General features: G+C 49.1%; 1 protein-coding gene across 3 annotated transcripts; it reads right to left on the reverse strand.

The window, feature by feature from the left end:
• Positions 1–303: 303 nt before the first annotated feature.
• Positions 304–16,828, reverse strand: ZNF518B (zinc finger protein 518B). 3 transcript variants are annotated; one of them, XM_036328961.1, is made up of 4 exons: positions 16,730–16,828; positions 13,938–14,251; positions 5,849–6,931; positions 304–3,961 (listed from the first exon to the last, which is right to left on the reverse strand). In XM_036328961.1, the coding sequence occupies exons 3-4, from the start codon at positions 6,719–6,721 to the stop codon at positions 3,494–3,496; spliced, it is 1,341 nt and encodes a 446-aa protein (XP_036184854.1). In that variant the 5' UTR covers positions 6,722–6,931; positions 13,938–14,251; positions 16,730–16,828; the 3' UTR covers positions 304–3,493. The 3 variants fall into 3 exon arrangements, with proteins under 3 accessions (XP_036184854.1, XP_036184838.1, XP_036184846.1); XM_036328945.1 differs by having other exon boundaries at positions 304–6,931; XM_036328953.1 differs by lacking the exon at positions 13,938–14,251 and having other exon boundaries at positions 304–6,931; positions 16,730–16,814.
• Positions 16,829–17,683: the final 855 nt, after the last annotated feature.

The raw sequence follows: 17,683 nt of genomic DNA on the forward strand, positions 1-17,683 counted from the left end.
CATGCCTGGGTTGCAGGCTCGATCCCCAGTAGAGGGCATGCAGGAGACAGCCAATCAATGATTCTCACTGATGTTTCTATCTCTCCCTCTCTGAAATCAATAAAAATATACTTAATAAAAAAAGTGTCACCTGGCCTCCTCTCAGGGTGCATAGTTAAGCAGCAGAGCATGGAATTCAGACCCCAGGGGAAGCAAGGCCCCTGTGCTGTGTACAGTGACACTGACTGGACTGTATGTGGGTCGGAAACGTACCGCGCACAGGTAGGCTGTGCAAGAAAGAACCACGCTACGGAACATTTGAAATGAAAGGGCAGAGAAACGTTGACAGTTGCTTTATTTAACAAAATTACTCCAACTCCCGAATCTCTATATAAATGTGTTTCCAAAGCGCAGCAGCACACACTGTTAACACAGGACCTCTAGGGGTGCTTGAAACGGGTTATGCAAGGTTTTATTTTTTCTCAGTTGACACTGACAGGTTCACACCGTCTTCAAAAGGCGGGGCAGCATCACACCGTCATTTCCTGGGACGGCTTCTACAGGAGGTCCCAGAGCAGGAGGCAGGGGCTCTCGAGGGTTAACACGTTGTGTCCCATTTAATTCAACAGCACTTGGCCCATAACAGGGGCTCACAAAATTGTTTGGGGCTGAGGAAAACAATTTGAGTAAAATATAATCTATTAAGTCATTAAAAAACAACTTTCACTCTTTGTCATATCATAAATATAAGATCATCTCATTTCTGCCCCCCAAAAGAAAATCTGTTAAAAATAAGTGTAAAATGATGTCATTAGTAAGTACTATTAGTAAAGTTTAGTGAGAGGAGGTCCTTCAAAATCATGGCAAGAAAGAGCACACAAATAACACAGTTCTGCTACCTTCTCCAATCTTGTTAGAAATGACGCTACAGCGCATTTCACGACACTCACCTACACGCTAACAAGCTATTTCCTAACGCTCTTCACATAAGGAAGACAGCCAGTCTTTGCTTCCTCACTTTTTAAGACTCCCCGGAGCCTTCTTAATTCCTTAACAAGTACTGTAATTCTGACCCGTCTCCCCCCCTCATGAAAGTGAGCTCTGTACAAGGACGTAAGCTGCTTTAGTAATACTTGCAAAAAGGGTTGATGCTGCAAAGTGTAAATACTTCATGATGACACTTAACACTGACCCGATTCATGGCTTTCTCTCCTGAAAGGCCAGTCTATGCTTTCAGGAAAGATGCAACTATGTAGTGAGGTATAGGAGGAAAAAGAAAACCACAGCCTTCTCTTCTCTGAATGCCTCCGGAGGCTGCTTCATGTTGGAGGGGCACAGACCTACACTTGGGCAGACCTGTGCAATGGCCTCCTGTATGCAGCGAAGCAGTCTCGCGCTCCACTGCTCAGAACGCCCCAACGGGAAATGTGCGGGACTGAGGTCTGTGATGAAATGATCGCCGGGGTGGCCACTCCGTTTGTTCATACAAATCCGACCCACTCTCGACTGTGCTTTCATTTGCTCAAAGTGAAATCAGATCATTATAAAAAGGTACTTTCAAAATAAGTTATTTCTAGAATATAAAACATTTTATATTTTCCAAACCACCTAATTTCATTATAAAATAGGAAATCAGAAAATTAGGTATTACAGTTTTCATATGGTAAAAAATACTGGTATGTGTACATATACTTGTATACACATAAAAAATCCAAATTTCAACAAAAATTAACCAATTAATCAACTCAGTGATCATGTCCCAAATTACACATAAGACATGTTAACTACTGTAATGAGAAACGACACAGAAGAACTGCAACACCCCAACCCCCCTTCCCTCCTCCCCCAATCAGAGGGTAATTTAAGACTTTCCCATGTGGGGAAAAAGAAATATCAATCTCTGACTATCCAATGCAACAGGAATCTCTCTCATGTCTTCCTCAGCTGTGACAACCCCAGTGGCATTCCCTACCCCAGCACAGGCCTGAATGCCTACAGCGAGGAGCACTCAAGGGCCGGGTTACCGTGTGTCTGAGCCATTCGCCTTCTGCAGGATGGCTGGGGCCCAGCTGAGTGGGCAAGGAAGGACTAAGATGCAGTCTAAGCTCCATCTGCCAACCGAGTACTGCCCAAGAGGCCCCAGCGGCAGAGGGCGGGCTGTTTTCTAATGCACACGAAGGTGCTGTACAGCTCAGCACCGGTCCTGACACCGGATGATGGAAAGGGGAGCAGGAATGCTCTCGGGAGTTGCTTCCTAGCAAAGTGAGTAATGGGGAAAGCATGGCTGTGGCAAAGGTCAATTAGATGCACACTGTTACCGTCAATGAAGACCCGGGATAGTGTTCCTATAATCTTAACAAAGATGGTGGGATGTTTGCGTTTTATTGATTCCTGCCCTTTTTTAGTATTTTCACGAGGGACGACTTTAAGGGGCCTCAAGGGCACAAAAGGAAAGGGACAGGAGGTGAGTGGGGAGTTGTCTGAACAGGCCCCCCTGTGCAATAAGTGGCAAAGGAGAGTAGGCTGCGACCTGGGGTGGAGGGCAGTGTCTGTGAGCCTTGAGTGATGGAGAGTTAGTCCCCAAACAAAAACTCAGTCACCTTAAAGTCACAGCTGCCTCCACAATCTGACCTTGCATTATCTTCCCAGGTTCGATCTATGTGTAAGAGACCTGCATATTCACATTTTTAACTGGTTACTTTGTTTATGAGAGGGGTAAGGACAAACAAAAGACTTAATTTGAGATATTTTCCCTTTGTGACCATTTCTTTTTTATTTTGCAAAAAGGCACATTCCCTCACCAATTGTCATAAATTGGGATGTTTAAGAAAGAATGCAAAAGCTTGAAAATGTTTTCTTTCTCCCCTAACACGCTGTGGAAGTAGCAAATTCAGGCAAAACTGAATCATTCTTTCAGACAGTCCCAATAAGCACAGTTCTCTGTGCTGTAAAGAACACTTACGAGGATTATAGAAGGGGTGAGGGATCGAAAAGAATGGCCACTTTTCTGTAACCAAATTTAAGATAACAGTAGAAAATATAATTTCCATTATGTACCAAATATTCAGGAGACAAGTTAATGCAAAGAAAAAGTGGATGAGCACACCGACCATGGGTTTAATTGATCAGTAGCATGTGTAAGACACTCTAAACTCACCCTCTCACTGGATGACAAGAGGTTTGTATCTGCACAGAAACCGGGGTGCTAAACAGAAAGGTCTCAGGTCCCACTGAAAATTTGTTGAAAGTTTCACTTCTCCAAAAAAATGCATGTACATAAATGTGTGCGTACTCTTTCAGGGGCTTCAAATACCTTCCAAGTTCCAGTCACATATCAGGGGACACCAGATGCCTGGTTCTCAACATTCCTACAAGGGATCTGAACAATTAACGGTCCTTCCGTTCCTACAATCTCTATTTCTCCTACTGAGTCAGGGATGGGGAAAAACAACAAACCCAACCCTAACCAGAATAAACTAAAAAAAAAAAATTGCTTCAAACACCAATTTTTCACTTATTTGCCCTTGGAAGAAAGAACATCCCAATCCCTGGTTGCTTCTATCAAATGCCGCTGACCATGACTCATCCACTCTTCCTGGTCTTCGTACAGCCGTCCGCAAAACCAGCACTTAAATGTACACTGTGAATCATCAGGCAAGGAATCCACCACCTGGTAGTTGTTTTTATGGACTTTTTTAAGTTTCATTTTCAACATCATTTGCCTTTTTATTTGATTGGCTTCCTCCACGTTCTGGTAGGTCAGCCGCACATGATGCCGTCTGATGCCTAATTGACACCTGGTCCTCTCCGATAAGACGACTTTGAGGACATTGCCTTTGTACTTGTTTATTACCTTCATCACATTGGTCACTTCCGGTGAGTCAACATCAGGATGGTTTAACACAATGACCGGCTGGTTCCGACGGGGGCATTTAATCAACTGGTCCGGTTTAACTGCTATCAGTCGAAGCTGTCTTGCAACCTGAAAAATTGAAGGATCCTTGAGACAGAGGCTGGGGTCAGCCTGAATTTTGCTTTTCTTCTTGGATGAATTTACTTGCTTGGTTTTATTTTTATTTATAGGAAGATTTCTGTAGGGTACTTTCCCTTGCTTACTCAATTCACTGCTTCCTTGCTGACCATGCAGAGGGCCAGTTTTTTTCGGGATGGTGCTACCAACAGCACTCTCTTTTCTTGGTTTAAGCCGAAGAGATGTGTCGAGGTTCTGAGACATGTCTATTGGCCCACTTTCACTTGCTGAAGACTGTAAGTCTGAATCTGTCTGTTTCATGGGGCAGAATGGAATGGGTTTTATTAACTGTGTCTCACTGTAAGGGATGCTGACGGGTGCTTCACATGTAGCCTCTATAATGTGGGCATCCTCAGAGGAATTAAGAACCCTCAACACGGCTCCTTTGGGGATCAACACTGGAGTAGCAACATGAGACTTCCTGGTTACTTGGCTTTCGGTTTTCCCATTGCTGTCTTCTACAAACTGTGGATATATCTGCTGACGGGTAAGCTGTCTACTAATACCACTATCATCCTGAGGTTTTGAGAGAGTGTGCGTGGAATAGCCAGTGCCAGTAAATGACACATTAATTTCTTGAACACCTTCAGGGGTGGATTTTGAAGTTACCTTTGATGCCTGCCCTATGGAACGACGATGTGCATTATTGGCAGCCAGAGATGAAGGCTTGCCACAGGATTCAATTAACTGAGCGATCTTTCTGCGCAGGAGTTCAATTGACTTTATTTTGGATGTTGAGCTATTCCACTTAACGCCCTCAGGGACGTCTTCAGATCCGGAGCTCAGAGAAAATACTGATGAAATGACTGGGCCATTGAAAGAGTTATTAGTCCTTTCAGAATTCTTTAACTCCAAAGGTTTATCCCCAGGCTGCTGAGATCTGATTCTGTCTTCTCCTGTTATGTTTATGTGTAAATATTCACTTTTACGATGAGAGGAAATCTGGCCTGTATTTGAAACTGCCTTATATTCCTCTGTCTGGTTGTCTTTCAGCTTCCTAGTAGATGCAACCATTCTCATAGGAATACTGATCTCACTTCTAGATTCCAAGTCATTTTTACTTATAGGCAAAAAGCCCTTTTCTCCAGAGAAGGAAATGGCTCCAGGTGATGCAGCCAGAGGAAGAAACTTCTGGGGGTCCCTGTGCAAATGCCTCCCATCTTCAGTAAAAGAAACAGCAGCTTTATATGGAAAAGGATTTGGGGCAGTGCCAAGGCCACATAAAACACTGTTTTTCACTATAGATGATGGGGAGTGACCTTTTAAGGCAACGGGAGGAAGAGCAGTTCTATGTGGATACATATGACTTTTTTTCTGCAAATCCTCAACTCTAGCCGACTTGAGGAGGGATTCTCTACAGGGGTACACACTAGAATTTGACATGAACACATCGTAAGACTGTACCCACTTCACATTTTTAACTTGTTTCTGAACTGACTGAAGGCAATCAAGGCCTAAAGGTTCTCCAACACCCCCTTCAGTTGTCAGTGACTTGGTTTGTTCTGCAGGGAGCATTTTTCCTTGTTCATCTGAAGCCTTCTCTTTAACCCTATGTTCAGAATGACCTCCATCACCCCCACCAGCTTCTGGGCAATTATTTTCTTCCAAAGGAAACAGTTTCAGAACAAGCTGCTGTGTTCCGTTGACAACCTTCACATCTATCAACTGCGCTAAACAGTTGGCAGGGACCACGAGCTCTGCTGGCGCCACCACGGTCAAGGGCATTCCGGGCTGAACGGGCTCTGTGGCCGGGGATAACACTTCCACCTCCACGCTTTTGTTCTCCAACATGCTGACTTCATTTGGCTCCAACAGGGTCCCTTTGTTTGGAATACACACCACGTCTTTTTGGTGCTCCTTCGACTCGGGTACCAGTGTGATGCTGCGCACTCTGTCTTTGTTTGTCTGGAGGGAGAACCTCGAGAGTTGATCTGGTAACTTGCTTTGCAGTGTGGTGCCTGGATCAGAGGTTTTGAAAAGCTCTGCGTTTTGTTTTGATGCGCTGGTCCTTTTCGGCTCCGGCTTGGCCACGGCTTTGGGCTGTCGTTTTCCGCCAGTTCTCTCGTGAACTCTCTTCCTGTGCTTGACAATATAATCGTTCCTAATAGCACCATAGTCACAGTACTCACATCGGTAAGGGAAGATGCCTGTGTGCTTCACCAAGTGTCTCTGAAACTCCCCCTTCGTGTAGGAAATGTGGCTGCAGTGAGAACAAATGAACTTGATCTCTTCGTGCTGAAGCGTGTGCTTCCTGTACTGCAGAGGGTCCTTCGTGGAAAAGCGACACTTATCACAATAGTATTTGCCTGGTTTAAAGTTCCTTACCTTAAATTTGTTATTGCCAGAACTTGCGATGGTGTCGGCTTTATTTCCTACGTGAGTAGCACTGGGATCACTGTTCCCGAAAGGGAAGGGGGGAGAAGCCACTCCAAGGCTGCACTGGAAGCACACGTATCTGTCTTCCTTGTGGCTCTGCCCCGGCCCCTTTTTCAAATCCTGAAGAGGGATCTGGTGAACAGTCTTGCACTTCACACATGTGGCCGTGGTCATCACGGCGGCCTCGGCCTCTGAGCCTTGATACAAAGCCGTCTGAGCTTCTTGTCTGTCTGGCCGAGTGGCTCTATTAGCATGAGGTTGTCTAGGCGACATGGTCAAAGAGTTGTGTCCATCAAGTACTTGTGAACTGAATAACTGCTGTCCAATGTCCTTCATCTTCTTAGCTGCATTTCCAAACACAGTCCACTGGGATCCAGGCAGACTTCACATGACTGAATCCTTCGCAGGCAGCATCCAATGAACTCTGATTGGTAGACACGTGGCTCCTTCCGGGGAGCATACTGAGTTATCTTTTTTAAATACCACAACATAGATGCACGGTCCTCAGATATGGCTGTTTCCAATTCTCTGCTATTCCAGGCAACACTAAAGGGGAAAAGAGAAATCACAGACCATGATGAACACACGAACTTAAGAGTTAGCTGAGCTATTTCCAAACTTACCGTATATCTCAATGACCTTGGGAATTCATGCTCAATCTCAACACAGCATCTTAGACACATTGATGGTAACACATAATACAACCGAGCAGGCAAATAAGGAACATAAACTGAAAATATTTTCACATCAGCCTCTAACACTCATCCCTTCCAGCGGTTCTCAACCTGTGGGTCGCGACCATCGGAAAACACATAGCATATCAGATATTTACATTATGATTCATAACAGTAGCAAAATTACAGTTATGAAGTAGCAACGAAAATAATTTTATGGTTGGGGGTCGCCAAAACATGAGGAACTGTATTGAAGTGTCGCGGTGTTAGGAAGGTTGAGAACCACTGCGTTAGACCAACTGAATGTAAACAAGGAGTAAGGAGAGCACAGCAGTCATTCAGAAGAGCCTTTAGTCAGTGACAGTCATTTCTCAATGTCGCTGAGGGCATCCTCGCCACATCACAGGCATAATCTCATTGGCCTCACTAACAGCTGGCACAGTGCGCTGCCATTCAGCTCTTAGACATGTGAGTCTTCAAGCGGTGTCCCGGGGCTTTGGATCGGGACGTTGGTTTCTGCATTACAGCTCACAACCCGCATGGACCCAAGGCTCTCACACACACCCCATTTGCTTTCACAAGTGCTAAGTCAATACTGACAGTATTAGGTAGACAGATATTTGTTCCTTTCACATCTTCCTGAGCCTCTGTCGTGAACCATGCCAGGCACAATCCTAAGTGCTGCAGGGCAGTGAGCAAAAGCAAATGAGTCCCTTCCTCCTGAGGGGGGATGGGGGAGCAGGTTATGTATGTATTTGTCAGACAGTCATTGGGAACAAAATGCCATAAAGGCAGGCAGAGGGATAGGGAGTAACTGTGATGAAGTTCAGGGCTGGGGTGGAGGTGAAGAGAGTTAGCAAAGCCCCCCAATAAGCTGACTTCTGAGCATAGACCCCAGGGCAGCCAGGGAGTCACATATGGCTGTTTGGGAGAAGGCATCTCAAGCAGAGAAGCAACCGTCTGTGGGAAGCGGGCCTGGAGCACAGGAGGGACAGGAAGGGGCTGAGCAAGGAGAGGAACAAGCCAGGAGGGGAAGCAAAGGAAAAACTGTAGACGAGCAGGGGAGTGGGAGACTAGCCAAGGCAGGGTCTACAGCACAGCCTCATAGGATGTGGCCTCTCCTTCGCGTGGGAAAGAACCAGGAAGAGACCAGAGTGGGGATGGGACATGGTCTGTAAAGCAATTTCAGCTTCAGCCTCCAGCTGCTGAGGGTGAAGGGATGGGGGTGGAGGGACCAGCTGGGACACGGAGGGGGGGTCAGGCTGCGGCCGTGCAGGCAGACATTTTCTATAGCAAGTGTCACAGTACATGTAACACAGTGACCACTTTTATATAAAACAGTTGATAATGTTTAAATACACTCCCCCCCACCCCCCAGAATTCATAATTAGGACTAAGCAAAATCCAGTCTGTTTTGGGGTTGGTTAAAAGCCTTTCTTTAAAAAACAAAACAAAAAACACTTAAACCTTTGGGCTTCAATTTTTTCATCTGCAACTGGAATTAAGGACAGGTCTCCATGGGAGCACAGCTGAAGTCTGGTGCCTCTCTCAGTGTGGGGGGGCCTCTCTCTGTGTGGGGCGCCTCTCTCAGTAGGGCAGCACTCAGGGCACGCAGTGCCTACTCTGTGATGGGCAGCGCTGTGGAGGGTTGGCAGCCTCCTCCTGGGGCACTGACAGGCCAGGAGCCGTACAAGGTCTGGAAAGCTCTGCAGGGTCAAGAGAAATAACTCTAGCACGTTCAGATCTAGCCTAGGATCTGCCCCGTACAAGCAGTTTAGAAAAGCGTCATAAGGACATCAGGGCTTGATACCAAGCTTTAAAACATCTTCACCAGCTGACCATGCGCTTGATGCTCTGATGGTGCCATGAGAGAAACTCCTTTCCTCTCCAGGCGGCTGACCCTTAAACCAGACTGAAACCAGCCTCCTGGTAACTTTCCTATATCCTGACTCTGGAGCTGCCAACATCTAAGTTCTCCTTCATAGACTGGCTGTGATTCCACACATCTCCTCTCATCCAGTCCTTAGTTCCCAACCCTGTTCAAATATCTGCCCGTCTCTCATCTACCAGCCTCATGACCCTACTATTTCCAGAGAGAGAAGGGATGGGGAGAACAGCAGAGAGGAAACTAACGGGCCTGGCTGGCACAGCTTGCTCCCCAACTCTTCCAGCTGAACCCCTGACACGCTGGCCCTAAGAAATTTGCAAAGAAATCATGTAACGGGCTGCCTCTGTTTGAAGCATCATCCAAACCAGGATTCAGTTTGCACCTTTTCAGTTTCCCAGCCTCCAAGAGTCTTCAAAAGCCACAGAAGGCAGTTTTGCCCTTTTCTCTCCAGGTCCTTTTAAAACGCGGGTGTGTCATGCCTCCTAACACTAAAGACCGACCACCCAGCATACTGGCCGGTGAGATCACATACATTAGCAAGACGTGGAGCAGGTCCTGACAGAGGAAGGTCCCAGGGAATGAGCCAGACTACCATAGAGCCTGAGGAACGCTTGGAGATGACTATGCAAAACTGTCCCAGCAGTGATTTTAAATGAAAAATCAACAGAAACAAGTGCTAATACGAAGCATAAGGCTGTGACTAAAGCGTTCTCAAAACCATGCAATGTTTCTACTGGCATTTCCCTTAGTCCAGGTGAGAAAGATGTCAGGCTTCCTTAAAACAAGCAGACATTCTCTGAGCCTTTGCAACTTGTGTGGCTAGTCAAGGGGGAAAAGGACCTCAGCTGTAATGCCCCAAGTCAGAGATGAATGGACCAAGTGGGAGAACCAGGACAGCTTTGACCATGGTACTTCCTCGTGGACAGCAGCAGGCGCACCTGAGCCATGGGCTCCTCCCCGTCCCCTCCACCAACCTGCTCTATCGGGTTCACGTGCAAGCACACTAGGCTGTGTCCTCCTGGCAGCTCACTGCCCAGCCAGCCGAGGATTACACTAAATCCAGTAGCTAAAGGGCCGTCTGTGCGCGCGTGTGCCTGACACTGTGAAGGCACCCAATAAAGGACTGCACCATCGCTGTCGGTGTTCACCTGCCTTCCAAGCTCACCACAAACCTCTTTTAGAGAATTTAGGGAGGCTCTCAAAACACGGAAACTACTTAGTATTAAACTTTTTTGTTGTTGTTAATCCTCACCTGAGGATATTTTTCCATTGAATTTTAGAGAGAGTGGAAGGAAGAAGGAGAGACACATTGACTGGTTGCCTCCTGCACACACCCCGGCCAAGGCCAGGGAACCTGCAACTGAGGTACATGCTCTTAACTGGAATAGAACCTGGGACCCTTCAGTCCGGGGGCCAATGCTCTATCCACTGAGCCAAACCAGCCAGGGCCGTGTTATTGACTTTTGACACAATAAGTAAGACGGCCTTTACGTTACTATAAGTTGCCTGTTTCTGAAGAGCACAGAGCCAGCGTTTTAACGGAGCATCAGCTATGTGTCAGCCAGACCCTGCCACACTCAGTGCCACCAATGCACTGCCCCCACTGTCCCATTTCCTGGAAAGGCCCACGTGCAGCGCTTGCTGCTGGTGGGTCTTCCTTTTGACTGTGAGCGTCCTTGTCCTGGTTTCTTAGAGATTTGTTGTGGGGACACATGAAAAAACAACACTGACTTTGTAAGAACCGCTTCAGTGACACTGGGGGCTGTAAAAACCAGAAAGCACTGTACACAAAACCTCTTATTAAAAAGGAAGCATTTGACTCCTCAATACTGGAAACATCGAATGTTCAACAGAATTAGAGGAATACTAGCGAGACAGTTCTTGAAGCTACAGGTTCTGGAATCAGAGTACAGGCTTCGACTCCCAGCCCGGTTGCTTCCTAGGTGACCTGGGCGAACTGTTGCTTCCCCGTCAGACAGAGTGACAGTACCTCCACTGCAGGACCGCGTGAGAAGGAACTGTGATTATGCGACTACAAATGCTTAGATAAGTTACTCACGCATAAGACATTGCTTAAAATGTTATTTTCCAGTTTTTATGAATTTATGCCTACCACAAAACTAGTCAAAGGGGCTAACAGGCTTCTTAGCTGCCTGGCAATTGTTCCCTCCAGAATATATATTGAATCTCACTTTATAATTTTAATGACATTTGCTTGGTTGTACAGCCTGAAGGAGAATTTACCTCTGGGCAAAACCAGCCCTCCAGCTTGACCTGCAAAGAGGCGGACAGGTGCTTAGATTTCCTGCAGAGAAGGCGCTCTAGCTACAACACAGGCTTATATGAAAGTCAGTTACCAAACTGCGTTGTCTTCTGCAAGCCCAGTGAACTGTGCAAAGTCCTGTAGCAAACGAATGGGTTTCCGTGCGAGATGTTCACATGAAAAGTAAGAAAAGCCGCTGACCAACTGCGTCAATTGTATCATCCCAGAGATTTCTGCTTGTGAGAGATGCCCACCAGAATCAGTATTAGTTGGCCTACTGCATCCTTTTTGGATGGAGAAGCAAATTTGGGAAACTCTGTCCAGAAAGCCTTTCACTGTGGCTCCTGCCTCCCTGTCCCAGGAGCAGGGCAGCAGCTGTGTGCCCATGAAAAGCAACGGGAATGGCGTTGAAGGTCTGCAGGCCCAACCCCGAATCTGTCTCTTTGCTGGGTCCTTAGGCAAGTGACTTCTCTCTATGCACCGCCAGGCAAGGAAACAGGCTTTGAGGGCATTAAACTTAAAGGGTAATTAAGAGAAACAAACTAGATAATGTAGGCAAAGCACTCAGCCTGGTGGCAGAGGTGCTCAAAAACTGTACCTGTTCCTCTTGTGTCCTAAGCCTTTGCAAAGGCTGGTCTGTCTTTAAAACATCGTACCCCAGCGGTTGTCAACCTTTCGGACCTCACGGACCACCAGCGGTCTGCGGACCACCGGTTGGCGACCACTGTCCTACCCCACAGTATCCAGAAGCATGCAGACAGGGAATACCTGATTGGGGAGGGGGAGGGGGAGGGGCATGGAGCGAGTCCAACATTAGGGATCCAACATCAGGTGTGTAAACGTAGTGTTTCCCCAGTAGGATGGCATTGAGGAAGAAACTGGCCTCACTCAGTAAAACCTTTTTCAGACCATTACAAAGAATCAGAATTGAATTGAATGGTAAATGGATCTAAAGAAGGAAATACAGCAATTGGGTTATCAGACATTTTGCCAAACTTCCTTACACTTAGAAATGACTGAACTACAAATTGGTGGCCATTCTGATGACAAAAAATATTTCCAAATGCTGCTGACACATGTAACCCCTGGGGACCCTAGCTTTCCATCTGAAACCTTGCGGTTCGCTTGGGGCTCAGAACCGGGCAAGAGGCTGGAGGCCGGACAAGAGAGCCCGCTCAGATGCTTCCGCCATCCAGGTGAGAGTGTAGCTAACAGCAGGGACAGCAAGGACCTTGGATGTCAAGAACAAGGTCCAAAACCTAGGCTTCTGACTCAATAGCTGGGTGATGCCAGACTTGTTAGCCTCTCTGAGCCTGAATTTTCTCATTTGTAAGATGGGCATAAATAATGCCTAATTTACATGGCTGATGTGAGGAAAAGGTATATATGCAAACAGCAGGTAACCTTATACGTGGCAGTCAGTACATGTTTTGTCAAAAAATAAATCAACATTTTTGTAAGACTCCTTGGGACACAGAAGCAGAAACTCCCCTTAACAAAGGGGCCTGAAGAGAGAAGGGTCTTGGAGGCAGTTCCATGGCTGGAGGTGAAGATCCCCGCCCCTCAACCCCCCACACCCCCAGCCTATTCAGGAGTTACTTTGGGTTGGACCCAACACCGCTGAGCACATCAGTTGAGACTACTTCAGGAAACAGAGTTCTTTTATAGTTTAAAAAGAAAAACAGTTTAAGAGGAAACCTTTCAGAAGAAAGGCTATGACTAATACTAGAGTTCTTCAAGTCTAAAACTTAGAGATCTATATGTGGAAACAAATGTTAAGAAGCAAGTATGCTCTTGTTGGCATTAAAAAATGCAAAATAAAAAACAACGCAGTCTTTACAAGGAATATTACAAAATTCTGTTATTAAACAGCTAGTGACTTCAGGTCTCTAAGGTAATAATACATTTTTGTATTTCCATATATATTTTTTTTCTTGCCTTCAGGAAAGATCAAATTTCATAAAGGAAATGGATTAAGAGTTTAATAAAAAGTATAATCAAACACAGTAGAAATACCTCCCTCCAAATCAGTGATTCTTAACCTTGCCTGCATCAGGGTACCCATCTTTCTTAATGGGTGCAGGAGGTTAAACTTATTTTTTAAAGAGGTCCCTGGGATGGTCAGTCACCCTACTGCGTGTCAAATTACCTGGGAGGCTCCAAACTCATGCTGCCTGGGCCCCAGGTGTGGTTCTGGTTCTGAGGGGCAGCCCAGGCTGAGAACAAGCAACCTGGCAGGACAGGTGCAGGGGAGCGTGCAGGAGCGGCAAGAATACCAACATCCTGTGCTGCTTGTTAGATGCCGCACCCACCTGCGGGCGCCTGGAGGCAGGACAAGGCCTGTGCCTTAAGATGAAATGAGGTGATTAGGCAAGTGGACTCTGGGTCCTACCTTGCTTAGCCACGTGACGTTGGAAATATCTCACTGAGGCTCTCTGTGAAGTATGTAATGACAGTCACCACTTAACAGACTCTTGGAAACTTCAACGTTCCTGGCACAGCGAGCCCACTGAGCTTGCACCGGGACTGCTTGACCCCCACACCTGCCAGGGGCTGCAGTCTTTAACCGCAGGTGGAGAGGAGTAAATGCTACCCCCGTGATAGGATCCGGATGCTCAGTGGCCGGCGGCATTTGTTAATCTCAGAGCACCCTGGCCCAAGTCAGGCAGAAGGGTGCCTGCAGGAGCAGATTCATACATTACCTCCTCAAAGCACACCTTCAATTACCTGCTTCCTGGGAGAGAACCGGCCTGGAGAAGCTGTGGCTTTTCTAAGGTCAAGGACTTGGTCAGCTGGTGTCTAATGGAAATCCTGTGCTTTCTGCTACCCGCTGTGTGAGCTGGGCACCGAGGTCACAGCATCTGCTGTGCTGGGCACTGTTCCGACTTCTGGCCTGGAGCCGGCAAGCTGTGGATGTGAGTCCAAAGCAGGGCAGGTCGCAGAGGCTCTTGCTGGTCTTCTCAGGCACCCAGGCCCATCCAGTCTGTGCTCCAGGCCCTGGCACTCAGAACCCGGGGGCAGCGAGCCCTGCACGAACAGCCCTGCAACAGAAGCCAGACACTTGGGTTGAAGTCCCAGGCCGGTGCAGCCTTGGTTTCTCCAGATACTTTTCTTCCAGAAAAAAGGGGATGCGCCCCCAAAGTGCTTCTCAAGCAGGGATGTCGTGCAAAGTCACAAAGGGACCTTAAAATGGAAAACAAGGCTTCCCCGGAATCCGATGACCCTCTGCCTGGGTGGGCTGGAGCCTGTGGTTTAAAATTCTTCCCAGGTGATGTGGATGCCTCCCCACCCCTCATCCTGTGATGAGTGTCTGGTTTAGATGATCTCTAGCCACGTTCAGCTCCAAGGATGGATCCTGGAAATGGCCGTTGGCTGAGTTTGTGAACAAAGAAAAGGCCTTCTACGCTAGGCAGCCAGAGAATAATTGAGACTGGAAAACCTCACTGGCAAGGAAGGGCCTTGTTCGTCATAGTCAACAGCACAGGGCTTGGCCATTATACTTAATACATGCTGGATGAATGAATGAATGAATGAATGAAATGCCAGCCTTTATGGCGACAAGAATAAAAAGGTTCTTTTTCTTCCTCTTGCACAGAAACTGGCCCAGATCCCCTTACTTAAAAGCAAGTAGACATGTTTTTATTTTTTAGTGGCTATTCCTGGGTTTTTAAAACCGACATTAGTCTGGCATAACGCACCAGGGAGGAGGCCTAACCAACAGAATCATGCCCTCCTCCTTTGTCTGTTTTCAAAATGCACTTGCAGTGAATGCCATCAGCACAACAAAATTGGACACACACACACACACACACACACACACGTGTTACTTTTCAAGGCTACGTTTAGAACCCCGATAAAAAGTAATTTAAAAAAATGCACCCCAGAAAACATCGTTCTCATGCAATTTAACAAGCCGAACATTCTACTTGCATCCCAGCGCTTAAAGGGCCTATAGGGTGCTGGTTTCTAAATAACCGTTTGCTGGGCTTCAGAACCCTTGGCCGGTATTGTCTGTGCGCACAGCACCAGGCTGGGCTGGACTGTGCATGTGTGACTCACAGACAGATACGCCCGCTCAGTGTCTCTGCTCCTCTGTAGGCAAGTCCTTCCACCACCTGGAGAGCAAGCTCTGTCTTATTCTAGGTGGTTCTCATTCTAAACTTCGGGGACAATATTTAAGGATTCGAACACATCACAGGTTAGCCCAGAGGTCCTCAAAACTTTTTAAACAGGGGGCCAGTTCACTGTCCCTCAGACATTCCACACATGCGCACTGCGGGCCGGGAGGAGTCGGCTGCTAAGCAGGACAGGCAGCGGCGGCAAAAACACCCGGCGGGCTGGATAATTGGGCGGGCCGGATAAATGTTTTGGATAAATGTTTTCGGCGGGCCGTTTAGACTTATTTAAATAATGCGCAGCATTTCGCATTTCGTTTTATAAAGGTGGGTTGCTACGTTGTTTTGTAAAGTCGGGGGTATTTTAAATACCCAACATACATGAGGAACTGAAGCGTTTTTCATTCTCTCCTGTGGCTTTCCCCTTCCCATTAGGAAATGTTCGTTCTTTTGCATCCTGCGTTGTTTCCCTGGCCTGAAACTGCCCATCAACCCTCAGATAAACGGGCAGGCTGGAATGGGGGTGGGTGGTGGGTGGGGGAATCCCCTCTTCCCCCTCCCCCTCCCCAGCAAAAGATGCCCGGGTCCTCAAAAAAGGAGCCCGTCCCTGGACACGCCCTAAGACACCCAAGAAAAGACAATGCCAGTCTGGTTTTCAAGTTTATTGTTGGCACGCTCACACCGATGGTACATTATTCGAGGCGAGTCCACAGCTAACAGCGCGGGGGCTGGAGGGCAGCGCGGTACAACCGGCTACACCGTGGTCTCTGGGGACAGACGGCCGGGCCCCCTCGAGGGATGGGGGGGGGGGGTGCCTCTGACTCTGAGACTCTAAACACGTCAGCGCTTACCTCCGAGGCCGAAGGAGGCTTTAAAAATGGCCTCCTGACGACACTTCCTGCTCCACCGACCGGTAGAACGCTCCCGGGAGATGCATCATTTAAAACACAGGGGGCGGCCTTGGAGGCTCCGCCGCCAGCGCCCGCAGCCCGGACCGCGGCCACGGAGGGGCGGCCCGGCGCTCTGGGGTGACCCTGCGGGTCTCGGGGGCACAAAGGCGGCGGCCAGGCAGGGGGCGCCCACCACACTCCACGCCACCCGGGCCCGTGGGTCTGAGCGCTCCCCGCACCTCCCGTCCCGCTCCCTACCCCCACCCCACCCCGTCCCGGCTCTGCACCCGGCCCCCCCCCCCGCCCCCCGCCCCCGCCGGCACCCAGCCCCCCGCCTGTGCGGGCCACCTGGCCAGGAAGCCGGGAGACCGGGTGGGCGCGCAGGACCCGGCCCGCACCAGCCGTCCGCCCCGACTCGCGGCCCCCGCGACCCCCCTCCTCACCCGGACCCCACCCGCCCCGCACATTCGAACCCGGAGCCTGGACCCTCCCGCCCAGCCACCCAGCCACTCACCAGCCAGCCGGTGCAGGGAGGGGCCCCTGGACCCCGGCCCAGGCCGTGCCGCCACCGCCGCGCCCCACGCCCGGCCGGTCGCTGTAGGTCCCTACTCGGGGGCGGAGCCACGCGGCGCGTGCGCAGTGCGCCGGCTCGGGGCTGGTGCCGGGTCCTGAACCGAGGCTGTGGTCCCGCCTGGCCCGGGCGCCCTGCAAAGCCGAAGACCCGACAGCCCGGGTCCAGGCTGAGAGCTCAACCCAGAGCGTCCACACCCGCTGCGTGCAGGGTCCACCAGCTCCAGGCGCCTCCGTGCGTGCAGGGCTGCCTGCTTCCAGCGCGGGCCCAGTGCCCACTCGTGGGCACCCTCTCTGTGCCCTGCTGGGGCCACCCCTGCCGTCGTGGAGCTTGAAGCCCTGCTGCCAGCGAGCGACGACAGAGGAAAGGAGTCAGGTCTTCATTCTCCCAAGTCCTCTCTTGAGAGCAGCCGTGTGTGAGATGGTCCAGAAGGCCCAGGTTCGAATCCCGACTCCTCTACGCCCTAGCCTTGGGCGAGGAGGTCCCTGGCCTCTCTGAGTCTCAGCCCTGAAGCCTCATCGGTTACGTAGGTGGGTGTGAGGGTCAGGCAAGACAAGGATTGTGGGAGAGTCTGTAGATGGAGTGAGCTCATGGGATGCCAGCGGCTCTTCCTGCTTCTTCGGCTCCAGCACCATTTCTGGAAACCTCCCTGCACTCCACCCCGATACCTGCTCACTGCTGTCCTTCCGGAAGGAAGAGTATTTAGAATAGACCCTCCCAGAGGACGGAGTGGGACCATGTCGCTAGAGTCCCCACAATCAGTGACACAGATGTGTTTCCCTATAAAATAAAATTGCTGCCTCCTCAGGGCAGAGTGTGGCGGGGAAGCAGCGTCACCGGGAAGGGCAGTTTCTCCAGGGATCGCAGCCGAAAGTTTGTTTCAAAGCTCCGGAAGGA

This window comes from Myotis myotis, unplaced genomic scaffold (assembly GCF_014108235.1).
Source record: "Myotis myotis isolate mMyoMyo1 unplaced genomic scaffold, mMyoMyo1.p scaffold_m19_p_1, whole genome shotgun sequence".
Taxonomy (NCBI): domain Eukaryota; kingdom Metazoa; phylum Chordata; class Mammalia; order Chiroptera; family Vespertilionidae; genus Myotis; species Myotis myotis.

Bases quoted from the DNA above. Each gene is read 5' to 3' on its own strand.
- ZNF518B (XM_036328945.1), bottom strand. From the start codon at position 6,721: ATGAAGGACATTGGACAGCAGTTATTCAGTTCACAAGTACTTGATGGA.